Source organism: Patagioenas fasciata, chromosome 13 (assembly GCF_037038585.1).
Source record: "Patagioenas fasciata isolate bPatFas1 chromosome 13, bPatFas1.hap1, whole genome shotgun sequence".
Taxonomy (NCBI): domain Eukaryota; kingdom Metazoa; phylum Chordata; class Aves; order Columbiformes; family Columbidae; genus Patagioenas; species Patagioenas fasciata.
The window spans coordinates 9,100,474-9,115,318 of NC_092532.1; the positions used below are offsets into that span (position 1 = coordinate 9,100,474).

A 14,845-nucleotide genomic window follows, 5' to 3' on the forward strand; every position below is an offset into this window, starting at 1 on the left:
ACTTCACGGGGACCTTTGCTTTAAATCATGCCCAACAGCCTCCCCAGGAAAGCTGTAAGAGTGTGTGCCCGCAGGCTCGGCCCACAGCTGTGCAGCCCAGCTGCCCCTGCAGAACAGTGAGCTGGGAATAATTAATAATCACCTTATTACCAAGAATGTCCAGAGAGCTGCATCTGGTGGATTAGCAAACCTACCTCCTCACACTGCCTAGCTACAGCATTCTAACTTCGGTTTAAAATCAAGAATGAGAGCAGGTCTGCATGGCATTTTGGCTAGCTAGATCAAGGCTATCGGAGAGGTGCTGCAGCAGTCTGCTGTCTGAAAACAGGCATAATTTGGAGCATAAATTCCTCATTTCCTCCAGAAAGTAGGAGGGTTGGAGTAAGATTTCACGCAGGGTCAGCTTTATGCCCTGTGAGTTTCTGATGTAGTTTTTGTTTGGTTTCTCTTAATACATCTTTCAAGGGGAGCTTCTGAGCTTGGGCCGGGGCTGAATTTTCTCCCTGGCAGCCCTCCTGCTCACTGCTGACAGATAAGGTTTAAAAACATTGTGTGGCCACAGGCATGGGGTTCAGAGCTGGCCCCTGAGGGCAGCCGGAGTGACAGGGAGGCCTGGCTTTGAACAGCTACACTGAAAACCATCCTTTGCCTTCATTCATTCACGAAAGCGATCGCCCTGGCAAAGGTAAAAGCTCTGTGGAGCATCACACTTCCCTGTCCACTTTCATTCTGCAGCAGAGAGAGGTGAGCCAGCAGCTACTGAGGGATAGTGTTCTGCCACATTTCTGCTCCCACAGCTCCTCTCCCAGTTCAATCTTCAGCCTCAATTGCCACAAAAATCTCTAGGAAATTAATATACCAGCTTGTGTTGTGACAGCAAAGGAACAAATCAGGCTTGCAGTAAGCAAGCAGCGCTTGTGATGGAGATGCTCTAAGCACTAATGCCCTATCGCCCAGGCTCACATGGTCCCTGCTCACCCACAAACCTCTTCAGGGGAGGATGAAGCCACCAAACGGTGACCACAGCCTTGACACTGCTCTCAAAAGGTGAGAAGGCAGAAATGGGGAGAGCTGCCGCTGTGTTTCCAAGCCCTGGCAGCATGATGTCAGCTGGGGACTTCAATGGTCCAGCATCTGGAGAACCCCTGCCCTAGGCAGAAGCAACCTTGAACTCTGAGAGAAGAGCCAGTTCCCCAAAAGCAGGAGGGAAACGTGAATGCCAGGCTCGGGATCCAGCTGGATCCCTCAGATACTCCTCTGGCAGCCCTTGTGACTGCAAAGAGCCCTGCAGCACGGGGAGAGCTGCTGCAGGTGGCAGCGACTGACCGATGTCCTCGGTCCCCATCTCACACTCTACACAAACATGACAAGCTCACGTACTCCCCAGGTCAGCAGCTCACTTCTGATCTGAAAAGTAAATTTGCAGAGGGCTGCCTCGCCCTGTGAACACTGAACCACCATGTGAAACTGCAAGCTGTGATGAACTGTTATTGTTGCTGACGTCTGGCAATGGTCGGAGAGACAGAGGCACTGGGGACAACCCTCCCGTGCTCAGACCCTCGCCCAGCTCCTCACAGCCTTGCCTCCCATCTCCTGTCTGACGAGGGACAGCTCAGGGACATGTATGACAACCAGCTTTTCCCCTGGGGACCCCAAGTCCAGCCGGTGTCCCTCTCCCGTGCCTGCTGCCACATGGCCACCAGATCGGCGGTTCGGCGAGCGCTGGTGGTGGGAGCTCATCCACGCGTGCCGCTGCCGCACGCACGACACGTCAGCCCTGCTCGCTGCCCTGCAGCTGCTCCCCAGGCTGCGACGGCAGCAGATCCAGTGAGGCACGGACGGGTGAAGCAGCAGCGCTGAGGCAGCCCCGCAGTCCAAACAAAACGCCCTCCTTATGCAAGAAACCGCAGCCCACGCCTCTGCCAGGCGGTATAATGCACCTCTTTGTGCGGGCGAGACAGCGCCTGTGCACAGCGCGCTAACGACCGTCTGTCCCCGCGCAGCATCATCACTGATAGGAACCAGATGCAGGAGCCAGCGGCTCTAACGCCGTCCCCGCTTTGGCTATCGGTCCCCTTGGAAACAAACCCCCACGTGAGAGCCGGGACCCCCCAAAGGCCTCAAGCATGGTGACTGGCTGCTCCTCTGCCACCCGTGCTCCCTGTCTGCGTGAGGAAACACACTGCCCAGCCAGGAGGATGTGAATGAGATTCTGGGCACTATCAAGGCTGGAATTATTCACACCACCTTCCAGCACCCTCCAGCCCCTAGAACAGACTCCCAGTTGTGTGAGAGATGCCTCTGTGCCCACCACATCTGGTGCAGATGTTTGGAGAAAGCTCTCTGAGCAGGATAAATAAGCTCTGAATCCCCACATGAACCCAGTGGCTCCTGGCTCCATGTGCCCGCAGCTCGGCACGAGCCGAGGGCTCAGCACACCCATAGCGGGGAGAGCTGCTGCCCTCCAGAGCCAAGGGAAGCAGAGCGTGAGGGTTCTCCGCACTCCCACAATGAAAGGAGACACTCAGGGAATGAGGCAGAGCCCCTACAGAAAGCAAGAGGGACACAACAACTTTCCGTCTCTGAAGCAGCTGGCAGCTCTGCGGGGGACGCTGCTCCTGCAAGTGGCAGAGCCAGAGAGATGGCTCCTGGGCTCCACAGCGCTCTCTGCACAGCTGTCCCAGCACGGGACTGTCCTGCTCCTCCCTGTGCAGAGCATGCTGCTGCCAGAGCTGTGGTGGCCTGGCTTTGTCTGCGCCCCCTCTGCCCAGGATGCCACTGCCCCCACCAGCCCCGCCACCCGGCTCCCAAGCTGGACCCAACCCCAGCAAAGCAATGCCCTGATGTGGTGAGCCAGTCGAAAAACAGCTGCCCCACATCAGCTCTCAAGAGATTGCCAGAAGCTCATTTACACCACATCAGGGCCACAGCGTCTTGTGCAATCCCAGTTTAGCAAATCCCCGTTTAACAAACCCGTTAGCCCAGAGCCCGGCCTGACAGCTCTTGGGGCAGCGTTCATGCCATGCATGCCTCAACAGGCCCAATTCTCTGCTCTCAGTCCCATGGGCAGACCCTGGTTTGGTCTCCAGCTGAACGAGTGGGTCAGCTGCTGCCCCAGCCAGTCCTGTGTGAGTAGGCGGCTCAGACAGCCCATGCCAGGGGCTGCTGCCCTCCTTTCCTGCACACCCCACGCCAGCGCAGGGAGGGACAGACACACAGAGTAGTCACCAGAGATCCCAGTCCCACTGGCTCAGCCTGGGGGACAGCTCACTGCGCCTTCACCTCTCTTCTCCATCCGCGTCCCAAAGCACAGCAGCTTTATCCTCCTCCCTGCTCCGACACACACGATTTTCTGTCATGGGGACACGGGCATGGGCCACCCTTCCACCCCGTGGGACCAGGTAAATGCAAGTCTGCATGTTCTAGAAAGCATCATCTGCACCTCCCTGAGCCTCCAGAAACCCTGATCTGGAGATAGTGTGAGCTCCTCTGCAGCCTGCGAAAGAATCAGCAGCCTGTCTGCACCTCAGGCTGCACAGAGGTGGGGAAAGGAGCCCTCCAGTCTACCTGGTAGGAGCAGAAAGGGGCATGAGCTCTGGTGGAATAAAGACCTTTTTCAGAGTACTGGACTTTTCCAGCTGCCTGGAAACAGGAAGGGTCCAGGCAGGAGAACAGAAACCCTCATACACGCTGAGCCGTTAACCCTAATTACCTGTGACTGACATGCGAGCAGGCCCTGACCTTCCAGGCATCACCTCAGCTGAAGGAAAATAAACAGCTCTCTTCACCTGAAACACAAGCCATTTTCAACCCCCCCCTCGTCACTCTGCATTTTCAATACGGAATTAAAGGTGTATGAAATGCATCGGAGAAGGACCCGGTGGCAGCATGGAGTGAGCTGAGCCCACCGGCACTGCTTGCCAGCCCCAGCTCTGCTCCCTGCCCTTCCCCGCCACCCAGGGAGGAGGATGCAGAGCATCTGCACCAGGGAGAACAGGCACAGCCACCCGAGGGTTCTGTCACCGCCCCCAGCAGCAGCCAATGTCCCCACGGTGTCTCTGGAATGCATGTTTGCGTCCCCCTGCTCAGCGGGAGCTCCCTGGAAATCCCTGCTTGACCCCTCATGCACTTTCCTCTGGCTGCTCCCTGTAGCAGCCCCAGGAGAGCTGAGGGCTCTGCTGCTCCCGCAGGTACCAACACCAAGTGGCTGCTCGCTACAAAGATACAATTCACCGTTTATTACGCCAGGGACCCACAGCGGACGCGGATCAGACCCCAGCACAGAAGAGGGATCCACAACGGCCAAGGCCCCGCCAGACAGCTCAGCCAGGGGAGGCCAAGCTGCGCCTGGCAAGCATGGCACAGTGACCCCCAACAGGCACCCCAGACCCTCTCTGCTCTGCTGTCACCAGTGTTTCCACCACCTCCTGCTGCAGCACAGCCCCTTCCCTCAGCCATCCTCTTCTCCCAGCACACAGCAGTGCCCCAGTTTGCTTGTGTGCCTGCAGCCATCCTTCCAGGGCCATGCCTCCCGCCCCAGGGCCAGGGGCTCCCCATCCCGCTGGCCCATCAGGGGAACAAGCAGAAGCAGAGGCAGAGCAGCTTACCCAGGGGGCAGAGCGTCGGGGGCTGGCACAGCTGCCTGGGCTGGTGCGGTGCTGGAGCTGGAGGCCTCCTCGGCCTCCCCGACACTGGGCACGGCAGGAGCGCCGGAGCCATCAGCCCTGCTCCCCGGGGTCGGTGTGCTGGCTACTGCTGCCGGCCTCTCCTCTTCACTCTCTGCAGCACCTGCTGCGTCGCCGTTCACTGCAAAGGCAGAGGGCAGAAATGTTAGCACCCCAAAAGGGCTGATGGACAGCACCCACGCTGCGCTGGCAGCGGAGCACACGGCGGGTAGCAGCCACTGCCACCAAGCACAGGACCAGCGGTGATGCCAGCAACAGCAGCAGCTCTTTCACCCAGCAGCCAGATCCCTCTGGAACTGTTGCCACTGCCTCCGTCCCGGGACAAAAGCAGAGGGCACTTTGCGTTTGTGCTCAGTGCCACTTCTGCCACCTGCAAACATGCTGCGGGCCTGATGGGAATTCGGGGAAGGAGCAGGAGCTCAGAAGGCGCTGGTGCAGCGTGTCCCCCCGGGCAGAGGGAAGCCCAGGCCCAGCACGTCAGCTGCACTGGCAAGAGCTCAGCGCTGTTGGATTCCACTGAACTTTGGGAAAAGAGGAGGGGAAGAGACAGAGCAAAGGAAAATCACAAAGAGAACTGATGAGGAAAATGCAGACCAAAAAAATGAAAGGGAATTTGTTTGACGAATATTTATGAAACAGTCAAAACACCCTGAGACTGAGCAGCCCGGCAGAGGATGGCTTTCGCTGCAAGACATCCTGGCTTCAGCAGCAAAGCAAAAGCATTAAAAACAAATCAGCAACATGCATCAAAGGAGTAAGGGATGCAGACAGAGCTACACAAGTGAGAGCTGAGAAATGCAGAAAACTGTAAGGGAACCATCTGTGTCTATAAGCCCAAGTTTTTAGAAGTATTGTAGGAAAAAAACCTCTCAAAAGTGTAAACCCACAGATGGGACAATGAAGAACTACAGAGGCTCCAGCAGAGGCAGACCATGCGGGAGGCTCCTGCACAAAGGGGAGCAGGACGGCAACCCCAGCGCCGGAGAGTCCTGTACCAGCATCGGCAGCCGCAGGCAACCAGGATCCCCAGGTTCACACCAGCTCCCACGGACTCTGGCAGCACTCAGCTGAGGAGTCCCTGACTGCCGCTCATTTCCAGGAAGCCCTGGAAAGAGCAGTTTTAGAAGCTTCAACTGCATTGTGCCAGTCTTCAAAGGAAACCTGCAGAGCGACCCAGGTAACTGCACTGGGATCGGATTGATCTTGGTCCCAGACAAAGCAGTGGAAAAGCTGACCCAAAGTTTACCTGATAAGGAAGGCTCCAGGGGAACACAGCCAGAGCTGGGCACAAAATGTGCTGTGAAATAATCTCCTTTTATTGTCAGATGAAATCACAGCTGTGAGTGACAAATGTAAAGGGGACATTCTTGCACAAAAACCATGATAATGGCACTGAAATGGACTAAACTGAAGAGGAGGATGGTTTCTAGAGGCATTCCACAGAGTGCAAAACAAGGTGTCCAGCACTAACCCCAGCCACCCAAAACACTCCTCTCCCATTCTCAAGCATGAAATCATCGCCAACAGGACTCAAGGGAGACATGGAGGGTGGTGAGTGGTAAACAGTGACGAGGACAGCACGGTCATAAAGGCACCATGGAAGCTGGGGCTGGGCCAATAAAACATGTTTTAAACAAACCAAAGCCAAGGAGCCAAGTTGTGCTCAGGAACAAAAAGTCTGGCCGCAGCCTGAGGGAGTGTCCCCTGCACAGCGAGGACACTGGAAGGGCCGGTGAGTGCAGGGGACACCGCACGGCTGTCGCTCCTGGTACAGCACAGACGAGTTGCAGTCCCGGGAGGAGAGCACAACGCGGGAGCCACAGCTGAACGGCAGCATTTTCCACCAGCCTTCCACTCCCCATCTCCTTCCCAACGTGGGGTTTGGCAAAATTGAAATGGCACTGCTCCAGCTTTTCCAACGAAATGGAATTAAAAAAAAAAAAAATATTCTTTTTGAGGAATATTCCTTTCCTTCTACCCAGCACGAAGCACTCTGCTTCTCCTTCCAGGTCTCTGCTAAACACGAGAGAAACGACAGCGCTGCCTGCAAAAGCAGAGCAGGGGAGCGGGAGATGCCGTGCTGCTCACCGGCTCCAAAAAGGACACTGGATAAACTGCTTGTAGCTTCGTAATCAGGCACTGAGCAGGTCCCAGTCTCTATGCCACAAGGTACTTAGGGTTTTGTGGACAAAACCAAGAAAGGACAAGAGAAACTCTTCCAGAAATACCCCCTGGTGTAAGAACCAGTCCCCTTTTGCAGGTGGGTTTGTGTGGTGCTCAACAGCTGCTCCTCCCTGCCTCAGCGGGCAAAGAGCTCAGAGCATTTTTGCTGAAGACTGAGGGGCAAATTCAGCTAAACGTTCCCAACCCTGAAAAAAGACCACTCAGCTGTGACAATTGTCCTCCTTGCTGTGGCACTGGTGATGTTGCTGTCCCAGTATTCTGCCAAAAACGTGCAGCTGGATGCAGGTCTTCTGTCAGGGGCCTCCAGAGAGAAGCCACAGAAATAATTCACAACAGGCAAGGCAGACCCTGCCAGAGCAGACCTGCCTGCTGTGCAGAGCTGCCCAGCTTATCAAAAGTAAAATCAATAAAAATCAATCAATTCACAGGGAGAAAACCCGCAGGCACTACAAGATCCATATCTCAGCAGAAATTCATTTTCTCCCAGAAAGCGCAGCCCCAAGTGCCGTCCCCCCACTCCCCAGAGCAAGTGTTCACCTGTGCCGTTGGCCATGCCATGGGCTGTGGTGGTGGCCGTGCCGTTGGCCACACCATGGGCTGTGCTGCTGGCCATGCCGGTGGCCGTGCCATTGGCCATGCCGTGGGTTGTGGCGGTGGCCGTGCCGTTGGCCACACCGCGGGCTGTGGTGCTGGCCATGCTGGTGGCCGTGCCGTTGGCCATGCCGTGGGCTGTGCTGGTGGCCGTGCCATTGGCCATGCCCGCGTGCTGTACGCTCTTGGCCGGCTGCCGGTGCCGGCTCCTGGCGCTGGGACTTTGCTCTCCACTCCCCGTGTTTTGCCGGGTCACTCCAGCTGCATGTCGGTGTGTCCTGGAAGGGAAAAAAACACAGGAGGTGAGACACACCAGGGGCCTCACAAAGAAAATGCCGCCCCCGCTTTTCCCCAGCACAGCCATCAGCCTCCCCCAGAAATGGCCGGGACGCAGACATGAGCCCCCGCTCCTCCAGCAGCGCCACAAATATCATACTGCTCACTCAGACCTGCCAGCCACGGGTCCTGGCACCTGCCTGCTGTGCACAGTCCCATGGAGGAGTAACCTGGGTGACAGTGACCTTGCTTTTATTTGTGGGTGCTCACCCTGCCTGCCTCATGTGCTGAGGAACAGCCCCGGGCACTCACAGCCAGAAACCTGTGGGCAGCACCCAATCGTCATGGCTTGCCAGCAGTTTGCTCGTTCCAGCCTTGCAGTAAAGCTCCAGGAGAGATCCTGCGCCAGCACCAGCTCCTGCACTGCAGTGCCACGGCCGGCGCCGGTGGGAACCCCCATCGTACCCCTGCCCAGCGACAAGCCCTGTGCAAAGCAGGTGAGGAAGGTGCCGATGTCCCCTGCTGCTGGGACAGTCCTGACCCTGCAGGGGGGAAACCAGCAGCTGGGAAAGATGGGAGCCCAAATCACGGCACAGGTTGCAAGCAGCACAGATGTGGCTGCTCCAGCTCACAAAGGGGTCTTCTCTGTGCCACACTGGAGCTCCCTTGCCAGTGCGTCCCCTTAACTGGGTGACAACCTGAACACTCAGGGGCTGCCATGGCCAGGGCAGCCTGGCCTCCACAGGCAGTGTCTGCAGCACCCCCGAGCAAACCTTCCCACCCCACCATCCGTCCCCTGCAGCAGCCCGAGGGCACGCATGGAAGGGCTGGGTTTCAGGTTTTTTGAGAAACCTGGTCACTGCTGCAAGCTAGGAGGGGGACGTGGGACACTGCCATCCGGTGTTGGGGGTCAGGGAAGCAGAGGCAGAGCCCAGCCACCTCCACCCAGGATGGCAGCCGGGACATCGGCTGCAGGGATTGGGAAGTCACCCAGCCAAGTTCTCTCCTTAAAAGGTCAAAACCCACAAACTGTCCCCACGTCTCAGGGCTGGAGCTGGGAGGGGACGGCAGCTTGGCAGCGACAAGGCACAGCCTCAGTCATGCCACCCTCACCAGCTCCAGAGAGCCTCGGGTTCCTCCCACTCGCTCCGAAGTTCCTCCTGACACTGGGCAGAGGAACGGCTGAGACCGGGAGGCGACGCGGGAAAGCAGGAGACGGTGGTTGAAAATAGATCGGATAAGAGCCATGGGCAGAGCGGTCTGTGAGGAGGAGCTGTTGAGACCACTTTGACCAGCCCTGGATCTTCCCAGGAGAGCAGCCCCATGCAGGGGCTCCTCGAGGGGCTCCTTGGGTGGGGAACTGGCCCCACAAACCCCGGCTGTCCCCAGGACACCACTGTGTGCTGGGGATTTGCTGTGGCCACCAGCACCGGGGGACTCAGAGTGGCTGTAGGCACAGAACGGGCTCCTCTCCCTGGGTTTGGAGGAGCAGGTGGCCCCCCACTGCTGGGCCATGGGGCTCAGAGGGGCACACCGGCACCAGGACCTCCCAAAAGCTGCCCAGGACCCACAGCCACATAGTCACCCTGTGGTGAGGTCAGGAGGCGGCACAACCCCTAGCCCTGGCCAGAGGGGAGCAGGCAGATGACACCGCGGGCAGGTGGCACCACCAGGAGCTGCCCTGTGGCATGGAAGGGACCTGGTCCTTGCCCTTCTCCGCACAGATGAGCTAAGTGCTGCCCAGAGAGTTTTTAGAAACCAAAACAGGATGTTTCCAGGCTGCCAGGCAGCCACACAGGGTGACCAGGCCTGAATTAGCCATCCTGCCGCCCAGCCCAGTCCAGCCCTCCCACACAAGTTCCCATCTGGGCATTGTCTTTTAATAGACACCTGGACACAAACCCAGCAAGGCCATGCAAGCACAGCCGGGCTGGAAACAGGCTCTTAAAATAGGAGTGGGGAGAAAACATGGCAGAGTGGGGATGGGATCAGACTCTCGTAGCCACACCGGAGGGACAGAGTGGGGTACGCAGAGGACAGCCCACAGTCATGACGGCCAGCAAGAACCGCTGTCCCCTGCCCACTGGGGACATGGAGCGGCGGCTCCATGGTGTGCTCTGCCCATGGCCCCTCCTGGGCTGGAGGGCGGAGGGAGCAGATGCCGAGGAGGAAAGTAGCATCAGCCAGGGTGACATCAACCTTCCATCTGCCCCCTCCTGCCAAGGCAGAGACCCTGGGCTGCAGGGGCTGATGTGGGCCCTGGGTATGGATGCAGGAACAGCCACCTGGAGAGCCCCAGTGCTGCGGGGACTCAGCTCCTGAAACATGGAGCCAAGAAATCCTCTGCCCCTGCGCAGGGGGAGGAGGCAGCCGTGTTCCCTGCACCCAGCCCTCATGCCCACAGCGCTGGGGACAAGTGGCACTCGGGTACCAGCCCCTGGAGCTGGGCAGGAGGAGCACTCCCTCGCCCCACAGCAGCAGGATGTGCAGCCGAAGAGGTGTCTGGCTCCAAAACCCCAAACCCAGTTGATTCCTGTCAACTCCTCCCTTCTGATTGTCCCCAGACCCATCTCATGGCTCATTCTGTGGGGCACTGAGCAGCCCCCAGCCCCTCGGCAGCAGTGGACAGCATCCCTACATCTCTCCTGCCCGTGCCAGGGTTGCAGCTGCTGGCAGCTCCCCTGGTCTGTCCCTGTGCTGTGTGACACCAGAGGCCACGTGCCTGGGGACATCCCGCAGCCATCCGTGGGGCTTTGCAGCACGAGGGCTGTCAGGAAGGGAAATACTTTGAGTGCCCCGGAGAAGCATCTCCCGTCTGCTCTTGGGGACACTTGTGCCCGTTGCTGGGTGAGCAGTGACATTTGGACACACACAGCAGAGAACACGGAGCTGCTGCACTGAAGAAACCACTTGGGTTTGCACGAGCTTGCGACAGGTGACAGCACTTTCCCATGGCTAGATCTACCTCTAGATCACAATGGCAGCTGCAGCCCCTGTACAGGACCAGGTGACTTTACTCCCTGCTGGCAGAGGGGCCCTTCAGCCACCACGAGACAAATGGGGACCACAGCAACTCTCCTGGCACCCACGGCACCAGCTCTCAGCTGGAACCTCTGAGCTCTGTTTTCTCTCCACACAGAGGGCTGTGGAATTTCACACCCTGTCACCAAGGTTAGCAGCAAATCCCAAGATGACATTTGTTCAGGAGAAGAAAGAGAAGCCCTGATCAAGCAGTTTCCCTCTAGGGGACAGTGTAGAAATAGTTGAGGGGCAAAGAATGACCCTTTTCTTTCCATCCTGCCTGCGAGCAAGTTTGCCAGCATCCATCACCAAGCCTGTGAAAATAAACACAGTGCTGTGTATAAACAGAGCAACCATCAAACAGCATTCCATGTGTGAAGGACCTGTGCTCCCCTCCAGAGAACGCAGCCACCACCACAGTGGGTCCGCACAGCGATGCTCTGCCCCATGCAGCTGTACTACATCAAACCATGGAGTTACGTCCAGAACAACCCTAAACTGGGGGGAATCTAGGAGGAATTGAAAACTAGCTGGGATGTTTCCCGTACCAGAGCAGCCACATGTTTCTGGTGACTGCAGGCACACCCAGCAGGTCCCCAAAGGTCCCTGCAGAAGCATGGCCTCACCACACTGATCTCACACACTCACAGGTCAAGATGACACCAGAACCCAAAACTAGTTACAGATAACTGGAAAGCAGTTGGGCATCAGGAGTAAGCATTTACCAGGCTGAGCCTTCCAAACCATACCTTTCTTTGCTTTCTGGCACCAACTGGTATCTGCTGAGCAGCTACGAAGCCCAGCTCCTGTCAGGACACTGGGCACTTCCAGCCCTCAGGAGGCTTTAACACTGGGACAGTGGGACTCAAGAGGAGTAGCCACAACAAAAGGGCACGAACTGTGTTCAGCAACCTGTTCCCAATTTCCCACCCCATTCCCCCTCAGGTGAGAGACGAACACATGACACGAAGGGCCAGGGTCACGTCTTAGAACTGAAAACATTTCTTCCCTTCACTCATCACTTATATGTGCCTGGCAGTTGAAGAAGGAACAGAAGAACTCGAGGTGTGGGGCTCACTGCTGAGCCCCCATTGCTCTCTTCTCTTCTCCAAGCCTGGGGACAGGCAGAGCCTCTCATCAGGCAGACGCTCCTCAGCAGAACATCTGCATGGGCTGCTGGACCCCTGCCACACTTTGGAAATATAAATAGGCGTTAAATTCAAGTCCATGTTGACAGTGTGACACATCTCTCAGTTACCACAGCTGCAAACGGAGCAGTGCTGAGCCGCTGCAGCCCGGCAAGAAGGCACGACCGGCCCCACGCCAGGCGCCGGGTGGCCTGGTGCCCGAGAGGCTCGTTTCCTTTGGAAGCAGCTGCTGTTTCCCTGCAGCTCTGCTCCGCCTGCTCCCTCTGTGCCTTCAGAAGGATCCGCCTGTGACCATCACCCAAAGGGACATTCTGCTTCCTGGTTGGGCTAGAGGCAGGAGTTGGGGTCCCCATAATCCCCAAACAGCCTGCTCACAGCTCACCCCACATCTCCCAGCAGACCCTTCCTCTGGCTGCCAGTAGAGCAACCAGCAGAAACTGTCTGGGCCAACATAGACCTGATATTCCTTGAGAAACAACCACTTTACGAGAAGCGCAGATCAGTCACACCCTGGCTGTGTGGCCACTGCCCAGCTCTGCTGTGCCCAGGTCAGCCAGTGTCCCCCTGCCCCACTTCTCCCGTGGGGGGCTCACTGGAAGATCTGGAGCAGGTTCTGCTGCACAAGGGTCACCTGGACACTTCCCAGCTGCCTCACAGCCACAGCAACACCGAGTAGCGGACAGATGGTGCTGCCAGCACGGGAGCCTTACCTGGGTCTGCTCCCGAAGCAGTTTGCGTTGGGAGGTTGGTGTCTGCCCTCTGTGGCCACAGCCATGCTGCCAGGGTCCTGGCCAGGTACCTGGGACCCTGAACAGGCAAGAAAAAGTGGGTGAAGAAAATGACTGAGGCGCCTACTTATTCTACCCTCCTTCCTGCCTCCCTCGTTCCAGAAAGGAGACCCAAAAGCTCAGCAGCCCTGTACACGACAGGACAGACCGACCGTCACATGAGGAGCCCCTGCCCTCATGCTCTTCTCCTCTCCCACTGCTGTGCAACAGGCTTCATCTCCCAGAGAGGAAGAGAAGGAGCTGAGGGAAAGCAGCACACCAGCCTCTGCCCTGCACAGGCTCTGTCACTCCTCAGGCAGCCCACACAGGTCAGACACCAGCCTGTGTCTTCGCACACTCTCTGCCACAGGGAGCCCTTTTCTGAGTGGTTCATTAAATACAGATGCCGTTTCCCCAGCCCAGGGGGGACAGCGAGGGAAGGGGCTGAGCTGCACAGGTGGCTGTAGAGGGCCTGGGGAAGGGTCGCTCCTCTCACGCCAGAAGGGATGCACAGCATGAGCCTGTCGACACTCCTGCTTCTGCCCCACCACACAGTCACTGCCATGGCAAGCCCAGGGCTGTGCCTTGGGGAGGAGGTGGCTGCTGGCTCTGGGATCTCGCTCAGCGGTCCCGGGGGCCGCACTCCCAGCCCCACTCCTGTCCCTGCCGCATCAAGCCCAGAGCTGATGCGTGCACATGGGGACGGGCGCACTCACCCTCTGTCGTGGCGCTGCCATTAGGCAGAGCTCCCAGATCAACAGCTGGCCCATCCAGGAAAATCGTCAGCTCTCCACCGGAGACAACGCTGCCTTTGTTCTCCGTCTGCAGGTCCAGGGTCAGCTGCCTGTTCTCCACTGCAAGGGATGAGGGGATGTGGAGAAAGAGAACAGAAGTCACCACTCAGGATGCTGGCCATGATGGCTCCATCACCCCATTTCCCCTATGGGACAGGACCTCAGCCTCCTGGTTCCCTCCAGGCCTCCCCACACCCTCAAAGGACAATGTGCTGCTCCCTCAGGGCCACTTGTCCCAGTGAGCACCACCGGTATTGGACCCACACCTACAGGGACCCACCAGCATGACCAGAAGACATGTGGCCAGCCCCAGCATCAGTTCCCGAGAAAGACCCTCATCACCAGCCACTGCTGCCAAAGTGGGGTCCCTGTGTGGGGGGAGCCACCCCGGGGCCCCCAGCTGCAGCACAGTCCAGACACCACGGATCCAGAGCTGGGGCTGCAGGAGACACCGGGGCAGGAAAGCTGAGGGATTCGCTGGTTTGGCACAACACATGAGGCAAGAAGGGTCCTACGTCAGGGTGACCACCAGGCAGGTACCCGGGACATGAAGCTCATGGCCACATGCCCAAGGGTGCCTGCAGTCCTGGTTGGCTGCAGAGGAGCAAGCAGCAGCTCCCAGAGCTAGGAGATCCTCATGCCACCTAGAAAACCCAGGTACACAGCAAAGGAAAAGCTCAGGCTCATCCCTGCATCCTCATCCCTATGTTTCAGTTCCACTGAACACAACCGGCACAAAGGGCTGCCCCAACTGCACAGAAACGCCATCAGCTCGCCTGAGCAGAAGCTTCTGGAGTGGGTGCCATAGGATGGGAGGCTCCTGAGGCAGCTGCCAGCTCCACTCCCCTCCCTCCCCAGCCAGTTTGGCTCCAGCAGCTCAGCGAGACTTTGCCAGGCCCAGCTCCACACACAGCTGGACACGGCGTCTCTGCTCAGGGGTAATGGCCCCAGAACGCAGCTCCTGTTCTCCCCTGGGCACGGAGTGAGGGGCTGCCCCGGTGGGGAGGGGAGCCAACAAGTCGCATGGTGCTGGGGCACCCAGCAGCTGCTCCAAGAGCCAGCTCCACTGACACACGTTGGCAGCCACAGCTCTGCCTCCACGCACCCCGGGACAGAACCCACCACCTCCCAGCTCCTCCCAACAGCTCCCTGCCACAGCACCAGAGGTGGCCCTGAATGCCACCAGCACCCAGCACTGCTGGAGCAGGGCACAGGGCCAGGAGGCTGCCTGCACTCCTCCCACCGTCCCACAGCTGTACACCCAAAAGCAGCCACCACAGGGCTGCATCCCCAGGGCGATGGGAGGACCACACGGCAGGCAGGGCTCTGGCACAGTGGCAGCAGCGCCTGCCGGAGACAGGAGGACCGAAACACCCGGC

General features: G+C 58.2%; 1 protein-coding gene across 2 annotated transcripts in view; it reads right to left on the minus strand.

Annotated features, from left to right (window-relative positions):
* The window catches only part of WWP2 (WW domain containing E3 ubiquitin protein ligase 2), a 37,330-nt gene that overhangs the window by 15,069 nt on the left and 7,416 nt on the right, over window positions 1–14,845 (minus strand). For both annotated transcript variants that reach the window (XM_065848375.2, XM_071814505.1), the window contains exons 5-8: window positions 13,389–13,526; window positions 12,616–12,712; window positions 7,407–7,738; window positions 4,608–4,806 (exon numbers count right to left, since the gene is read on the minus strand). In XM_065848375.2, coding sequence (XP_065704447.2) covers window positions 4,608–4,806; window positions 7,407–7,738; window positions 12,616–12,712; window positions 13,389–13,526 — 766 coding nt within the window. The remainder of the gene's footprint in view (window positions 1–4,607; window positions 4,807–7,406; window positions 7,739–12,615; window positions 12,713–13,388; window positions 13,527–14,845) is intronic.